This window comes from Aythya ferina (assembly GCF_964211825.1).
Source record: "Aythya ferina genome assembly, chromosome: 23".
Classification (NCBI taxonomy): Eukaryota; Metazoa; Chordata; class Aves; order Anseriformes; family Anatidae; genus Aythya; species Aythya ferina.
This window is the reverse complement of record NC_140321.1, coordinates 5,320,126-5,336,955: the sequence shown is the minus strand read 5'-3', so window position 1 is coordinate 5,336,955 and position 16,830 is coordinate 5,320,126. Positions and strand designations below refer to the sequence as shown.

The 16,830-nt window shown below is 43.7% G+C and overlaps 1 protein-coding gene across 1 annotated transcript; it reads right to left on the bottom strand.

The window, feature by feature from the left end:
* Positions 1-6,675: 6,675 nt before the first annotated feature.
* Positions 6,676-12,756, bottom strand: LOC311422754 (keratin, type I cytoskeletal 14-like; the record flags this gene model as incomplete). Its single annotated transcript, XM_084496105.1, has 9 exons — positions 6,676-6,985; positions 7,483-7,584; positions 8,094-8,413; positions 8,992-9,218; positions 9,412-9,537; positions 10,035-10,196; positions 10,595-10,751; positions 11,349-11,431; positions 12,040-12,756. The coding sequence occupies 9 exons, from the start codon at positions 12,754-12,756 to the stop codon at positions 6,960-6,962; spliced, it is 1,920 nt and encodes a 639-aa protein (XP_084352231.1). The 3' UTR covers positions 6,676-6,959.
* Between the last annotated feature and the right edge of the window lie 4,074 nt (positions 12,757-16,830).

Sequence of the window (16,830 nt, the reverse complement as noted above, 5' to 3'; positions counted from 1 at the left end):
CTCCCAGGGCATTTAACAGCCTTGTTGTTTGTGCCAAGAATAATTTGCTGAACAATATTTTTGTGCTCATATCTCAGGCAATCTGGCCTATTGCTGGGTTTATGGTATTTCTTTAAGACCAAACATTTCACTTTCTTTGGGTGGCATTCTCTTCACGTAGCTTTTCTGGAACAGGTAGCCTGATGCAACCTGGATCTGCTTTTCGATGCAAAAATCACCTTACCAGGGTCGTGCTGAAGCTAATGTTGGAACTGATGGTGCTACACAGAGGGAATTGTTCTCAGTTCTTCCCTAAAAGAAAGAAGATGAAACCCAAATCTCTCATGTTAAGACTGTACGTTTATTTATTTCTTTATTCATCTGCATTCCTTGCTCAGTTCTATGTAGCTGCTGTTGTCAAAGACTTCTGCTCTTCTACATTCTGTACATTTAAGATCTTTTATGCTTCTTGTATTCTTCTTGTATTCTTTTATTTTTATTTTTTGCACTATATGTGATAATGCACGTTTTATTACTAGGACCGTGTGACTTGTCTATTTAGATTGTCCAATTTGTGTATCCCTGCCCTCACTGAGAACATATTTAGTGGTGAGAAATCTCCTTCGAACAGATTGGCATTTGTATTGAAAAATCAAAATTCTTCCTTTGTGAAGAAGGTGCCAGGCCAGCGCACAAGATAGCTAAAACATGGAATTCAAAGAAAATAAAATATTTTTTTTTGCCCACCAAAAAGCTGTTGATCTAAAATAATAGGAAGATTAGGGATACTTTAATTATGCTGTAAAGTCAATTGTAGCACAATTAGAAGCTTTATTAAGCCAGGCAATGACCTATAAACCACTGTGTGGTAAGACCTGTAAGGTTTAATATAAACAGCTCATTCTCCCTATTGTTTCTGTGTCATATATTACAGAGCACAAAGTAATTGTGCGTGGTGCTTATGGCACGGAGATCCTCGAGGCTCTAGAATAGTACTCAGAGGGAAAAGCCAAAAGGTTTTTTTATACAAATCAGTAGAAATCATGCTGTTGAGACCACCAAAGAAATGAAACCAGTCTTCAGTCATGCACTGATCCCCAGAAGTTTACCCAAGATGTTCCCAAGAGGTTTTCACCCTCAGCTGTTAGATTTGGTGGCAAAGCAGAGTATCTGAAGACAGAATTGCACATTTCTGAAAAAGCTGTAAGAAGATCCTGAGTTTTGGCAAGTGGTGCTTGGTTCCAGATGTCTGTCACCACCTCCAAAACTACGTTTGCATTGTGACGTTTCATCTTTGTCCAGGGTGAAAGCTAAATAAGTTGGTTCAAATGCAAATCTCTTTTTTCTCAGCATCTGCTTTGCTCTATTCTTACATTGCTTCCTTTTGGGAGAAATTTCCATCCTACTTTTTAACACAGTGGAGATTTCATTTGTGCAAACAGCCAGACCTTCCTGCTTGACTGTATGTAATGGCAAAGCCAGCAGCACCTTGGTCTTGCTGGAGATGGACCCCAAATATTTGCACACTAGATGAGTAAATTTTTGTACTTTGGCTGGAAGAATGTGTACATTTCTCCAGCAACTGTTTTGTTGGATGTTACTGAAACTTCTTTATTGCCCTTCCTCTCTGGTTACTGATCTTCTCGTGGCTGCAAGGCATTTGTGCAGTTTCGTTCTCCCCTACAGCTGAGGTGAGGGGAGCAAAGAAGGGGACATCTGAGGAACTGTTGTCTGCTGTGTGCTGCCCTTTTCTCGGCAGCTTCAGAACAACCTCTTGTAGCTGGCAGCTCAGTCCTTGCTTTCCAAAGGTGGCCTCGATCTACAAATTCATTATGTGTTGCTGCTTTTTACACCCTGCTGTCAGTATCCATGTGCGTATTTCTTCTACAAGCTCCATTTCTGCCATTTCTGGTCTTTTTACATGAAATTAAGCATTATTTAACATTTTCTGACTGGCTGAATCCATCGTCCTGTCCTTCGTGCCGTGGTTTTGCCAACATTGCTGTATTGCTGCTTATGCAATCTCTTTCAAAAGCTTTCTGATCTTATCTTGCTATTTTATACACTCAATGGCTCAAAGATGATGAAAGTTTTCAAGTAGCTGGCGATGTGATAATATCTCCTGTTTCACAGCTGGAGGACGGTGGTGTCACCTCAGCAGCATAAACACAGTTTCTGGGCTTCTGCTTGTTCTCTTATTGGTGTCGAAAGATGTAGTTTACTAAGGCAAAGTGATTTTTGCTTTTAATTTTGTTTTGCCCCTGTGTCTGGGTAGTGTGATTTTGGGCACTGGGGGACCTTTTTCACAAATTCCACCCCAGCAAGTAAAATTGATCGTCACATTCAATTTTCCATCACTGATTCTAGAGATAGTCCTTGCTGATGCTTTTCACACAGAGCAACCTATAGGTTTGTTAGTGATAAGGAGCAAAAAAACTCTCTAAAATTATTGCAACAAGAGGAAGAACATTTTCCAAAAGAGTCTTTTAATCCATTTATGTACTTTCTGAGAACATACATTGTTTTCTCTTTTATTTATACACTTTTCCTGTACGTACTCATTCACTGCAGGGACTTGTTGGAAGGTTATCCTGATAAAGCATCTTAATGTATGCTTGGAAAATACTTAACAACAAAAACAAAATGAAAGAAAAGGGAGAGTGAGGGTGGAGAACTTTAGACAGCCTCAAAATTTCATTTTAGCTCTGTATTATCACTACTACTTATCTGTGACGGAGGAACACAAACAGAAGAACTGCCTTTAGACCTTTGGTGACTTTTTTTAAGTCGCATGCTGGTGGGATGTTCCTTTTTTGTGTTGCAGTTATTTCATTTTTGTTACCAGTTTGATCTTAGTGCCCTTTACAGAAATCCTACTGGCTGTTAGGATCTGCTCTGTTCTTTCGAGCTGAAAAATTTCCCCTGGGGTGGCTTGTTTCTATCACAGTCACTGAGCTCTCAAAAATGTAGCCTGTCTCTTCAGACCCTAACATTAAGTACCCGAAAAATACAGATGAACTGTGACTGTTTCATCTTCTTGTAATGTTGTGTACGTTGTATTCCCTCCTGGTGTATTTTAACTTATTGATTATTAAATATTTAACTGGATAAATATCTGTAAATCAGTGCAGACCTGTTTTGTGGACAGAATGATTGTTTTCCTTCTGAGCTCATGAACTTTTAAACATTTTTGTTCTCTGATGCTTTCCATTACTGAGTTTTATGGATGATGTAAGGCTTAGAGTTTACTTAAGAACCTAATGGGACCTGGCAATTTTAGGACCTCTTCTCACCTCTTTCCTATATATGATGCACAGCTTAATCCTTCAGGCTTTTGTGTTGCTGCAGCACCTGGTGTGCTATATAACATTCTTATTTCCAAGTCAGCCCAGAACAAGGACATTTATTGCCACAGCTCCCAGCATTACTCAGCCTGCAGAGTACCTGGCTGTTTTGACACTGTGCACTGCTTCTTGTTGAGCTCAGCTCAGGCCACGTTTCAAGTACAGCTGACATTCTTTGACGCTCTCTCTCAGTTATTGTTTTCCTTTTGATCAGGCCTCCATGATGTATATCAAAGAAGTGACTGCCCAGAATCAGAATGAAGACAAAGTCTGCTACTGAACACTATAAGTCAATGACTGCCCAAGCAATGCGTGTTCCCTCATCATGAAAGTGAGCAAAAACCAGCTGGACATAAATGTTGAGATGGGTGGGCTCCAGAAAGACTTGCTCATTTCTTCCTCCCCCCAAGCAGTGCAGGGAAATGGCACATCTTGCTGTACTAAATCTGGGTAGAATGCAGCCTTGTGCACTTGCACATGGGCTGACAGTCAATGCTGAACAAAAGAGAGATCAGCAAAATATATGCATAGGCAATTTTGAAAATTTGAAATTGCTTCTGTGCTTTCAAATGGACAAATGAATTGCTCTGGGAGCTCTGAAGCCAAACAGGCAGGAGTGTGTGCCCACATTTATTTTTGCCTAAGGAGGTTCTGAAGGTCTTGTTTCAACACGCAGTGCAATTTTCCTTTCATAGCACTAATAGGAACACCAGATAAGTATCTAAATTGCAACATTTTTTGCTCATAAAATTAAAGCTTATTATGCTGATTAATGCCTAACAAAATGCATGCAAATAAAAATTGCAAGGCTATCCTCCCTACTCCTGATATTGCTGGAGTCCCACTTTAAGCATGCCCTAAACTTTGACACCTGATGCTACGACATTTGTAATTTTTAGTCCTGGTTTGCAGTAGTTTTGGTTTCCTAGCTCTGTTTGGCCACATAAGGTTTTTTTTCATTGTTCTTATTATCAGCCTGTTCTCTCAGTAAGCATATGTGATTCTGTGATTCCGTGCTATGCCAGTGCACCCATAGCCTAAATGCAGATTCTGTATAAATAAAGTGGAGAAAGGACAGAATTCCTAACCTTGCACTTTCTTCCACTTTCTGGTAATGCTAGGAGCATTGTAACAACACCGTTTTAAGACAGGTACACATTTTAATTAAGGAAGAAAAAAACAGTATGGACAAGGCTGAGTAGTAAAAGTAGTAATAGTGATATAATGCTATTTATCCTAAGTACTCAGAATTTTTTCCTTATTTCTGTGTGTGATTATAAACATGCCAATGTAAGCACTCAAGCTAGCAGCAGAATTGCACAGCATGTTCCCAGGCATCCCATCCTAATGTTGCAGGTTCATGCTGCTGTACGGCTTTCCCAGCTGCAGTGCTGAGCCCCACACGTCCAACTCTTCAGGCTTCATTCCGCGCTGGTCCCCCAAGGGCTGCATCACTGGGGTTTCTTCTGCAGGGCTGGGTGCATGGTAATTAGGTAAGTGGTAGTAAGAGCGTGAAAAGGAAGCTGTGGTTTTGGAAAGAGGTGTAGGATCAAGGGAAGAGAGCTGTCCTTAGTCCTCGGAGCTGCTCCTACAGTGCAGAGCAGCACATTGCTCCACGCAGACGTCAGTAACCTCCCCAGTGCTGCTGTATGGCCACAGGTCAGGTGGGTACAGTCAATCGCCCTATAAAAGTCAGGAAGCACGAGCACAGCAGCGATGTCGTGGCTCTTGGAGGAGGTATGAGAAGCAGGGCTGCTCTCTTGAGAATATTATTTAATTTGGGCTGTTAGTTTATGACCCCATCTAGTCGGGTGTAAGAAAGAAGCTGTCACAGCCTCCAACAGGTGGAAAAGGAGCAGAGCAAACAGGGAAGGTGTGTTTAGGGTTAGCTAGCAATATAGAGGCACGTGGGATTTGATGCTGCAGAGGGTTTACAATGAAGTAGGTGATTTTGCAGTCAGATGGAGTTGGGGGAATTCTTGAAAACGGGATCCACATTGCCTCTTTGCATGTTAGATCAGAGATATCAATAAATGTTTATGTATATAAAGTAGTCCTTTATATATTTATACCTTAGACAAAGGTTGGCCAGTTGCTCAGACACCCATAGCAGCAGTGGTCAGGAGAATTTTATTTTATTTTTTTTAAGACTAGTCTCACTGGCTGAGAGCCTGGCATAAGGCAATGCAGTGAATCACTGGCACGTATCTGCCTACAGCCCGGGCGTTCAGGATTCCCGTTCCCACGGTCTCCCACTCGATCGGCGTTTCTCAACCTCCTCCAGCAGGTGATGCCTCCCTCGGAGTGAAACAGCACAGCTCATGACTCCAGCGTCTTCTGCAAAACCAAGAGAGAAAGACTGATGCCAGTGATAATCCTATCTGGTTCTTTTGGTTTGTGTTCAAGGAGATGAATCAAGAAATGCAAAGGATAAAAAATGAATTAGTTAAAGAATTAAAGAATGGACAGGGCTGATGTGAGAAGCCATCTGAATTATTCTCAAGTGAAATTCCCCCCAGAGTTCATTTCAGCAGTTCAGCCCGTGGAAGTTCTGCTGGCACAGACCCCACACTTGAATTATCCTCAACAGAAATGAAAAGCCCTGTATGGGGTGCAGCATGGGAACAGGCAGAGGGAACCCTCTGGCCCTTTAGCACCCGTCCAGGGCATAGGAGAGGGATCCGTGGCTATAATTAAAGCAAGGAGAGGCTCAATCTGTATCTTCCAGAGCACCTTTACCCCTGAGAGCCATCCCTCTGCTGGGAGATCTGTAACCAGCCCCTAAAAACAGCTTGGGAATCCTTTCCCTTGGATTTCTTTTTGCTTCTCTTGGCCTGCCAAGACACACTAGGTTTTGTAAAAGTACATCCCAAATATGAATAGGTTGCCAGTCTTCACCTAAAATCTCTGTTCATTCGTATACAACAGAGATGCCCTGAAGTGGAAACACAGAGAAGAGGCCAAGTATTGCACAGCTCCCATCGCTGTGCTCATTAAACCAGGCTGAGAATCCACCTTCTGTAAGACTGTACACATGCAATTCAGTTCCTACTCCAGCTTTATGAATTTATTTTACAGTGCAGATAGCTACTGCCGCAAAGTAGAGTTAGGCTATTGCTGAACTTTGCACTCTCCTTATCTGATGTGAACCCACGCAGGCAGCACTCAAAATGTGTTCGTTTGTAGTCTTCAGTGTTTTGCCTGGTTGCTCTTAAATGGTGAATGTGCCGCTGTGAACTTTTGGGTCTTTTGCATAACCTAATTGAGTTGTTATTGTGCACTCGTGTAGGGCTGACGTTTGTAACCGGTTCATATAAAGATGTGTGCTAAAAGAAATTGTGTCAGACACGGCTTTCTGGTTGCATCAGAGAGAAGTAAAGGTTTATTAGAGGATTTTTCTTTCCACTAGAATACCAATCATGGTAGAGATTAACTCAGGTAACAGTGATTAGGCACAGAAAGTCAGACGGAAGAAGCGGGTGGGCCATCCGGAGAGTTGGGATGAGCCCACGGAGAGAACAGTGCTGAGTTACAGAGCTAGGGCTCGCCCTTGCTCTTCACAGAGGTGTGATCAGGTGTCCGGGTACATTCTGCTTGGTCAGAAGATCCTGTAGTGGGAGATGCCAGCTTTGCCCATCAGTGCTCAAACTTCCTAAAACTGCCTGTGGAAAGACGAAGGGAAGCAAGATTTTTTTTAAGTGTTATCTCATTCAGTATTTTTAATCTTTTTGTTACTTCGTAATTAAAGGCTGGGCAGTTCTCAGTGGACTAGATTTTTCCCAGTGTCAGGCTTCGTATTTGTCCATACATGCTCATCTGCAGCTTTGTCATTGAATATATGGAACTGCTTCTACTCTCCCCTCTGTAAGTGCAAATCAGGAGTCACTTTAAATTTAGAGCAGCTATAGCAGTATAAATCTAATACAGATGGACTTAGAATTTGTATTTGTTTGTTGGGGTATTTACACCAATTCTTTAAAAATTAAAGTAAGATGGCATGTCATATATTTTAATTTTGCCTACCAAACATTAGCACACACAGGACTGCTGCAAGTCAGGTAGGAAGTTTGATCAAAGCTTTCTAAAAATTATGACCTTCAGCTCATTTTCAGTGTTTTCAGGCATTTGTTTGAGATGCTGTCAGGACCAGAATCCTTACCTGATCTTATAGTTTTTATGGCCTCGGACACTTCCTCCATTGTTGCTCCTCTATCCAGTGTTCTATTCCCTTCCAGGCAGAGCTTCAGGTTTTCAGCACCTCCTGGAACCACAGCCATGAAATCAGATATGGAACAGACCTTTTGGTCACTCCTCATCTTTTGCTGCTTTAGGACTTTGGCAGCTAATGCTCCTTTTATTTTAAATGTGATGAGTGTTGCAGCTACTTCACTCTGCTTTAATCATATTGCTCCCTTAATACCCATTACATTTCTAACACTTGGCTTCATTCTGATACTACTGATTTCTCTGGTTCCCTGTATGCTTTCAGTTGGGCTTTAGTTTTCCTTTTCCTCCTTTATTTCCTCCTACACATCCTCTGATGAAGCTCTTCATAACATCCTTTACACTTGAGTCGCTTGTGAAAATGCCACCGTGTTCATTGTGTTACTGCTTAAGAACAAATGTCGGAGTGAACTTAAAACATGATGGTGACAGAAACAGCAAAAATGTCTCCAGGTTTCCAAATGTGGAAGGAAGTTGTCAAACCCTTCACTGCTATTTCAAGGGAGAAGTTAATGGAAGGATGTATGCTTTTATTCCAGTTCTTACCTTGGCTTTCACAAGATCTGCCAGAGTGGGAGTGGGAAGACGACGAGTGGGAGAGGCAGGATTTTCCCCCTCCTCCTCCACCGCCACCTCCTCCACCTGAAGTTCTTCCACAGCCTCCCCCTCCAGCTCCTCCTCCACTCCCTCCTCCGCCGCCTCCAGAAGCTTTTCCGCAGGATCCTCCAGTTCTTCCTCCACTGCTTCCTCCACCTGAGGACCAACTGCTTCCTCCTCCACTGCTTCCTCTCCCAGAAGACCAGCTAATTCCTCCGTGGCCACCTCCTCCTGAGGATCCGCCACCACCACCTCCTCCCTGCGAGGAACTGTAAGAAAGGAACAACACACACACAAAATTTATTGCAGCAGGACTGAGGTCCGGCATCCTTGTGACTTTATCGAGGCCACTTTGGGACTTTCCTCTATGGTTGAGAAAGCACTACCATGTGAAATGTGTTCTAGAGAACTGGTTTTGAACATTCTTAAGTAAGAACAAATCAACTGATCTGCACAGAGGAAGAAAAAGAAAGAGAATGAACGGCTTTGGCTGTCTTTCAAGAGTCAAAAATTTGTACTTTGAGTATTTAGAAAGTACAGTTATTCTCTTGTCTTTCATTTTCATACATAACTTCATAGTTCCTGATTGGACTTAGTGAAACAGAAGGCAAATGATAGTTTTAAAAACTTTTCTACATGTTTTTGTCCAGTTCACAATAAGTATAGAATAATACAGCTTTGTGCGCTGCCAGCTAAGCTGTAGATTCAGTATGAATTCTTGTGGTTGTAGTAAATATCCTGACGATGAATCAGTTGCACTGGTTCCTAATATAAATATTATTACTATCATCTCTTATTACTGTCATCTCCACCTGTTGGCAGAGGTATGTTAATTAATCTGGATTACCCGATGCCATGCTGTCCCTCCTGCAGCAGTGCGCGGTACTGAGCGATCTCCTGTTCCAGGCGGGTCTTGATGCCCAGCAGCATCTTGTACTCCTGGTTCTGGCTCTCCATCTCGCAGCGGATGCTGGCCAGCTCCTCCTCCAAGGGGCTGATCATGCTCTGGATCTGCTGCAGCTGCATGTTGTAGCGACGTTCCGTGTCTTCCAGGTTGGATTGCAAAGACCGTACCTGAGAATGGAAGAAAAAGTACAGTGAGTACAGGGCTGTGGCAAGATGAGCCCTTCCTTATGCCCAAAATGAGAAAAATCTTTGATGGTGTCTTATTCTTTATGTGTAGAGTCTAGCTATAGCTCCAGATAGCTGTATCTCCTGTGATTCCAGCAACTCGCATTTCAGAGGACCAGGAGCAATCGTTGCATACCATGCTGAGCTGAGACTGCAGCTCGATTTCCAGGCTCTGATAGTCACGTCTCAGTGCAGAGATCTGCTGGGTGCTTGATTCCAGTTCCTGACCACTTGAGTGGACTTGTTGACTCACTTCCTCCATCTGAAAAATGAACATACAGGCTTGGAGTTTTTTAGGTTTACCTATAATATGTCACCCCTCAGAGGGATTCTACTATTTTTATCCTAAAAGCAATTGAATAACTGGCATTCGGGGTATCATTCATCTACAGGAAGTTCTTACCAAAAGTTGGTGTTATTTTGCTTTTCTAATACGAACATTCAAACCTTAATTTTTCTGGGATACAGATGAGACACCTAACCCCCTTTTGTTAGAGGGAAACATGGACTCAGTGATCTTTGTGGGTCCCTTCCAATTTGGGATATTCTGTGATTCCATGAGAAATAATAAGTTATCATTCTATTGTACTGATTTCTACTTATATAAACGAAGGAAAATCTATATGAATATTCTAGATGCTTTTGACTATATTTGTAATGAAATAAATCAAGAAAACCTGCTTCCTTACTGCGGGGACAGTTCAGATCAGCATGACTTAGGACAATTACTTTTTTAAACTTTCAGTGCTCGTCATTTACCTTGCTCTCATACCACCTTTCAACCTCTTCACGGTTTTTCTGAATAATATGCTCATATTCTTGTCTCATATCGTTCAGTTTCTTCAGCAGATCCTCTCCTGGAGCAGCATTGACCTCCACATTCACATCACCACCAGATTGGGTTTGCAGTGATTTGATTTCCTGCAGAGAAAACCCAGGCCCAAGGCAAACAAACAAAGAGGAGAAATTACATTGTGAAAGAGTTTTGGAGTCATTTAACTTCCTTTGAAGTCATAAACCATCCTGGAGCCTTTCAACAACATACGTATCTGTATGTTTTGTTTTTGTTTTCTTGTTGCAATTATTCAGCCTTGACTTCCCAGATACTGCTTATGGAGGGGACCTGTGCTAAGAGATGCCCTGGAAGAGCCCGGGCCTGGCACTGAGGCTGTCTCAGGCTGCCCCTTGCTGAGCTGCTGCACATTTGGCGGGCAGGGAAGGCTCCTTGGTGCATCAGATGTCACCTGGGAAGCCTTTATCTCTAGTATTGGAAGCGTTCTTGTTTTCCCCTCCAGTTTGAGGCAGGATCTGGCTCTCACCTCCTCATGGTTCTTCTTGAGGCCAATCATCTCTTCCTTCAGGGACTCAAATTGCATCTCCAGGTCAGACCTGCTCAGAGTCAGATTATCCAACAAGGGTCGCAGGGTGTTGATGTCAGCCTCCACGTTCTGCCGGAGACCATACTCGGTCTCATACCTGCACCAAGGAGAAGGCAGAAATGTCAGCCCTAGTCTTGGGCTCTCAGTCCTTCTTCTGCTGACTTTATTTACAAAAAAGACCATGTATTTCAGTGTCTCAGTGCCTGCTTTTGTGCCTGTACTCTGTAGCAAACAGCATCTCTCAACCAGCAGAATTATGAAAGCTCTTACTTAAAGTTTAATGTTAATATTAAACTTTAATATGAAAATGTATTCTGTAGTCTATTTCATCTTTTCTCTTTCTGTAGATTTTGTGTAGGTTTCTTGTGTCTGTTTCATTTGACCTTCAGTGAGAGATAGTCACAATTTTTCTACCCTTAAAAATAAAGCTTTTTTAAAGCTTTCCCCTAAGCACACGTTTTTAAAAAAAATCGTTCTTTGCTTCCACAGTCATAGGATGTATTCCCATTGAAGACTGTTACAGAAGTAATGAGAGTTTTGATGTCTTACAGATTATTTCACATGTGCTGTCATGGAGCCAGCAGGAACCCTAGGCTCTGTGGATTGATTTCTGTGTTGAATAAGTTTCTGAGAGAAGGTTGGGGCAAGAAGGAGGGAAGAAGTCAGAGCCTGGAAAAGAGAAGTAAGTATTTACTTTATCCTGAAGTCTTCTGCAGTCATCCTTGTGTTATCCAGGTCCAAAAGTATCCTGTTGGTTTCCACAGCTGCAGTCACAAGCTAGAAGAGAAGACAGTAGTGAGGACAATTTTCCCTGTGAATCTCTCAGGTTTGAACAAGAGACACACATAGGAATGGGATGTCCCAGGTGTCTGAGCGTTTCCTACATAGAAGGGCCTAGAAAGGTCATCTACGGTGTAAAACGAAGAGGTACCATTATAAAAACAGCATCAGAACTGCAAAAAAAACTACTTGGGGAATGCAAGAGGGGAGTGAGGAGTCCAACCAAGAGGCTTGGAGCCATCACAGCAGCTGTGGCTCACCTGCTGTGCCCACAGGCCTGGGGCTGTACTCAAATGTCAGACACTGCACACCCTGCAAGGTAATTGTTGCTGTTTTTCCTAGGCTCTAAAACCCACTGCAGGCAGCTGAGAGCCTGCACTCACTGCCAACAGACTGGGATGTCTGTAGGGGTGTGCATTGTTTCTCCACTTTGGGCTGGAGAGAGTTGGAGGCATGCACAGAAGGCAGAGTTTCAAGCACACGAGGTACTTGCAGTGAGACACTTAGTGAATGTAAAATATCCACACGGGCTGCCTCAAAGATTTTTCTCAATCGCAGAGGTCCATCTGATGCTTCTTAAGCTTCTGTGACGAAGAACACCCTACCTGATTTTGAAGGTCTTCGATTTCCCCGTAGTAGTGACTGTAATCCTTTCTGCCAGTAGGGCCTTGCTTCTGGTACCACTCCCTGATTAACTGCTCAAGCTGAGCATTTTCCTTTTCCAAATTTCTGACCGTGTCCAGGTAGGAAGCCAGGCGGTCGTTAAGGTTCTGCATGGTCAGCTTTTCATCGTTGGACAGAATTCCCATGCTCCCTCCACCAAAGCCACCTCCGCCAAAGCTGCCACCGCCGCCAAAGCTGCCACTGCTGAAACCAGCAGCACCTCCACCAAAGCTTCCTCCGTAACCACCACCAAACCCGCTCCTGGCTGATCCGAAGCATCCTCCCATGCTGCCACGGCGCATTCCTCCTCCGTAGCCACCACCGCTCATCCCTCCATAGCTGCCACCACTCATTCCCCCTCCAAAATATCCGCCCCCACCTCCTCCTCTGCAGCTACCGCCGCTCATTCCCCCTCCGTAACTGCAGTGCCTGATCCTTCCATAGCTCCCACCGCTCACTGCTCCCCCGTAGCAGCTTCTGGAGCTTCCTCCACCACAACTGCCACCAGAAAACCTGCCGCCACCGCTTGTCCTAGCGGTGTATCTTCGTGAGGAGGCAGAGGAATACGTGCTGCCCCCTCCGCCACCGCCGCCGCTCGCGCCGCCACCGCTGCTCCCTCGGTGGCAGCTTCTAGAGGTTTGCTTGGAGCCACAGCTCATAGTGGCAGCAGGGAAGGATTCAGCTGGTTTTACAGTTGTTCTGGAATCATAGCTCCGAGTCCTCCCCTGCCTGGTCTGAATTTATACCTGAGACAGTGGGTGTCACCAGCGAAGGGAGTACCTTGCCATGTGTATTCACAAGCCGTGGCTTTTATGCCAAGAGTAATTTGCCAAAGGGAGATGTTTGACAGTGTCAGGAAGCTTAGCCCATACTCGGAGTGTTCCTGACCGTTTGTTTGTTAATACAAAACATGTAATTTCTATTGGGTGGCTCTGAATTAGGCAGATATTTTCAGTGATCTAGTCCACTGACTTACAGTAATCAGAGTTAAACTCATCCCACTCACCTCGTCCCATTTGCATCTCCTTCAGCACAACAATAAACTGTCACAGCATGAGACAGTGATGAATGTTGCCATCTCTCTTCTAACGTGATCATTCCTCATTCTCTTTCCCCTTTCAGTTATGTGTCAAGGAATCCCAGCTAATTCTTATACGCAGGCAATATCTTACTACGTTCTGGTTTATGGGTATCTTATGCCACGTGCTCCTTATTTTTAGTCTTTTGTCGCTTTATGCCTTTTGAAAACATCACAGGATGTATTTTGTAGGTACACTTGAACCATTGAGACTTCTTAATTTCTCCTAAATACTTAGTGAACATTGTCAAATATGGTACATCAGCAGTTTGTCCCAAACATCCAGCTGCAGTTATGTTTTAAAAACAGCTTATTATGTAAAATTTTATGTCAACAACTTGAAAATATCTCTGTGTAAAACTGCAAGGAAGAAAAATGTGATGGCTTGTTGCAGGAAATATTTGCTCAGACCAACTGAGGTTACAGCACAGTTGAGGGACCGGGGGAAGCATCCTGGCTCTGGGCTGGTTTCTCTTGGCACATCGGTGAAGGTGAGAGACGAGCAGTGAGGATGTGTCCCCGCTGCTGGAGGGATTGCAGAGTTTCAGCCAGGATGTTTACCTGTCTCAGCGCACGTCCAAACATCCTCCCCCCTGTAGGAGGAGGTTAATGCACAGGAACACCTGCGCTGCATTACCTGAGTATATGCGGGCTGTGTTTTTATTGGGAAAAGGCGGTCACGTACAGTACCTCGGCCTTACTCTGATGGTGTATGCATCGTGTACAGAGAAGGTTTTGTAAACTTATAGTTTGCCCTGGGATTTCTAAAGAGTAGTGACAGCGTGGAAGATACTACTAAAAATTAATGTGGATATAACAAAAAAAAAAAAATAAAAAAAAAAATAAATAAATTGTGAGTTGGAGTTCTGATAATGACAGGATGCTCAACTGATGGAGCATAAAACAAATAGAAACATGGACTAGAAGCACGGAATGAATGAAAGATACAAATGGTAATGTCAATGCTCTGTTAGCTGGCACCGTGTAGGCTGAACTAGTTGGGTGATGTCCAACTTCCCCTATTGATTGGCTGTTTTATTTTTTTCTCATTAAGCCTTTGTGATGTTGATTGTTGCTAATTTGGAGGTTTGGTTGTTATGGGCTCATAGCAAGTGTTTGTGGAAACATCTTTTTATAAACACCCCTCCCAGCACACCCTCACCCACACGGTTGGGCACACCTAAAGTTTCAGCTCCCGCTCCATGTCATGAAATGTCCCAGGAAGCCAGGCCTTCTGCGGCCTGGGGAAACCGAAATCGTTCACTGCAAAACTTGGTGGAGTCTCAGTGATGATAATTTTAGCGTGTTCTGGTGAAAAATCCTTGTCTCTTGAAGCTCATGCGTCTGTCTCCTGTCCTAACAGCTGCTTTGGCACATGGAGCTGTGGGGTTACCTTCTGCCTGTTGGCTTCCAGTCACTGACGTCCGTGTTATAGGAACATTGCTGGGTTGTTCTGTGTAATTCTGCAGAAGGGAGAGGCTTATTTATTTATTTATTTATTGGAAGGATGCTTACTGCGTCTGTTGTATTAGTTATTCCTTTTGGTTAGACTAAGCTCTGTGTCTTCCGTTCCCAAGCAGGGCACGTTTGCTTTGTTTGAGCATCAGTGAGTATCCTTGGGCACAACGTACTTCACAGCTCGATGCTTAGTGAAAGGAAGACTTGGTGCCACTTTTCCCCCCGAATCCTTGCAGGTATCATACCTCCAGAGTGATGACTGGCTCCTTAAAACTCAAGAAGCCTGGTGGGTTCTGTGTGTCTGCACTCATTGGGATCAGAGAGATGTTATGGAGCAAACGGTTCCTGAAAGGAATGTTTTATTTCAAATAGGCTGTAGGATGGAAGTCCTTTCCACCAGCTCTTTTATGAAATGGTAGTTATCTCTGCAGTTATGTCTCATACGACTGTCCAGGCATCTGCAAGCATACTGAGCTAATCAGAGGATTTTAGACAATATCTTCTGCAAAATCCAGAAATAAGTGCTAAATAAGTGCTACCAGAGAAGCTGTGATGCCTGTGCCTCCCACACCGCTATAGGAAAAGAGGCGTGGACTGAACTGTAAGCTGAGATTTAAAACATGGGCCTTGTTTTGAAACAGAGTATTGTTTTTGGCACTGAGCATAGCTAATAGAGAAAACATACAGTCACAACGTACCCTCAGAGCCGAGAGTTTCATGGCATTCAGGACAAGCTGCCCTTGTGCATTGACTGACATGCTTCAGGGCACAGCCGAAATGGAAGAGGGTGGAGGAGGAGGAGGATGCTTTGAGGGCAGATGACACCACAGCTGCTTGCAATGAGGTTTCCTCCCTTTCCCTGTGATGGAAACGTTACGAGCTGCTGCCCAGAAGAGGTTGGTGGACTATTTAAGCCTGAAAGGCTCACCCAGTACACCCAGACTGCAGGATGGCCACATGCTGTGCAGCAGGGCAGATGTGTCCTGGCTGTCAGCAGAGAAGGAAGGGAGTCTCCTTCCTCTGGGGTACAGGGTTAGGAGTAAGGGCTGGAAAAGCCACCGTGGCCACCTGGAGGGTGGGCTTAGCACATGGAAGGTCCTGCCTGCTCCCGTGGCACCGCCTTTTCTGTGCTCACAGCCGGGTTTGGGAGAAGGCACTGACGCTGCTGAGCACATCTGTGGGGTACAACTGCACCAGTGCCCACCTGTGGCTGTTTCTGTGTGATGAATCCTTTTCAGTCCTTCCTACCTCTGGCCAGATCTGTCAGAAGTCATTTTCCTTGTGTTCCTATAGAGAAAAATGTTCCTATAGAGAAAAACCGTGGAAGATCTATCTGGGGAACGTGACTCACTCACTTAATTATACATTATAAACTAACTCCCATTATATAATCATCAAGCAATTTTATTAACAGCAGGCAATTCCAGGGGATGATATTTCTCCATAGTGAAGAAGAAACCCAGTCCCTGCAGTATGACGTGGTTGGAGGCAGCACGTGGTCCTCGTTCTGAGGAGGGGCACTGCTCTTCCACTGCAGATCAGCATGGAGCTGCTCTCCTCTCCATTACAATGCACATGGCGAGACTTTGTTCTCATCTCAGTAAAATCCAAATGTTTAAAAACTGGAAAATCTGAGAAAAACTGATTTGGGTTGGTTGAATTGTATTAGGGCTTGATCGTACTTATTATTTTAAAAGTGCATCAGTTGAGAGTTGCAAACAAAAGGTAATTGCTACCTAACGAGTCCCAGGTTTTTTCCTCTGTAATGAGGGCACAGAGTGCTTTGAAATCTGTTGTTCCCACAAACACAGCTGGTGGTGCCTGGCAGCAATTCCCACCCGAATTTTGGAGGTTCAAAATGTCAGTACTAACTATTTCTAGCAAAAATTTCATTTTCTCTAAGTTAATTTTTGTATTAGAAATTGTTGTGTAAAAAACAAACAAACAAACAAACAAAAACCCTGTCCCATTCTTGTCCTAGCAGTGAGATTGATGGCTGAGAAGGATATCGTGTTGTTCCCACAGCAGTTTGTACAGCTGCCACGAACCCAGAAGGAGCATCTTCAAATATTTTTAGCATTACTTAGTGGCACAGTACACAGAATGCGTCGTTCGTTCTGCTTCTGCTTGTGTTTATTTCTGGCCACATCTCCTAAAACAAAGCAGTGCCTTCTCAGAGATCCGAAAAATTCCACCT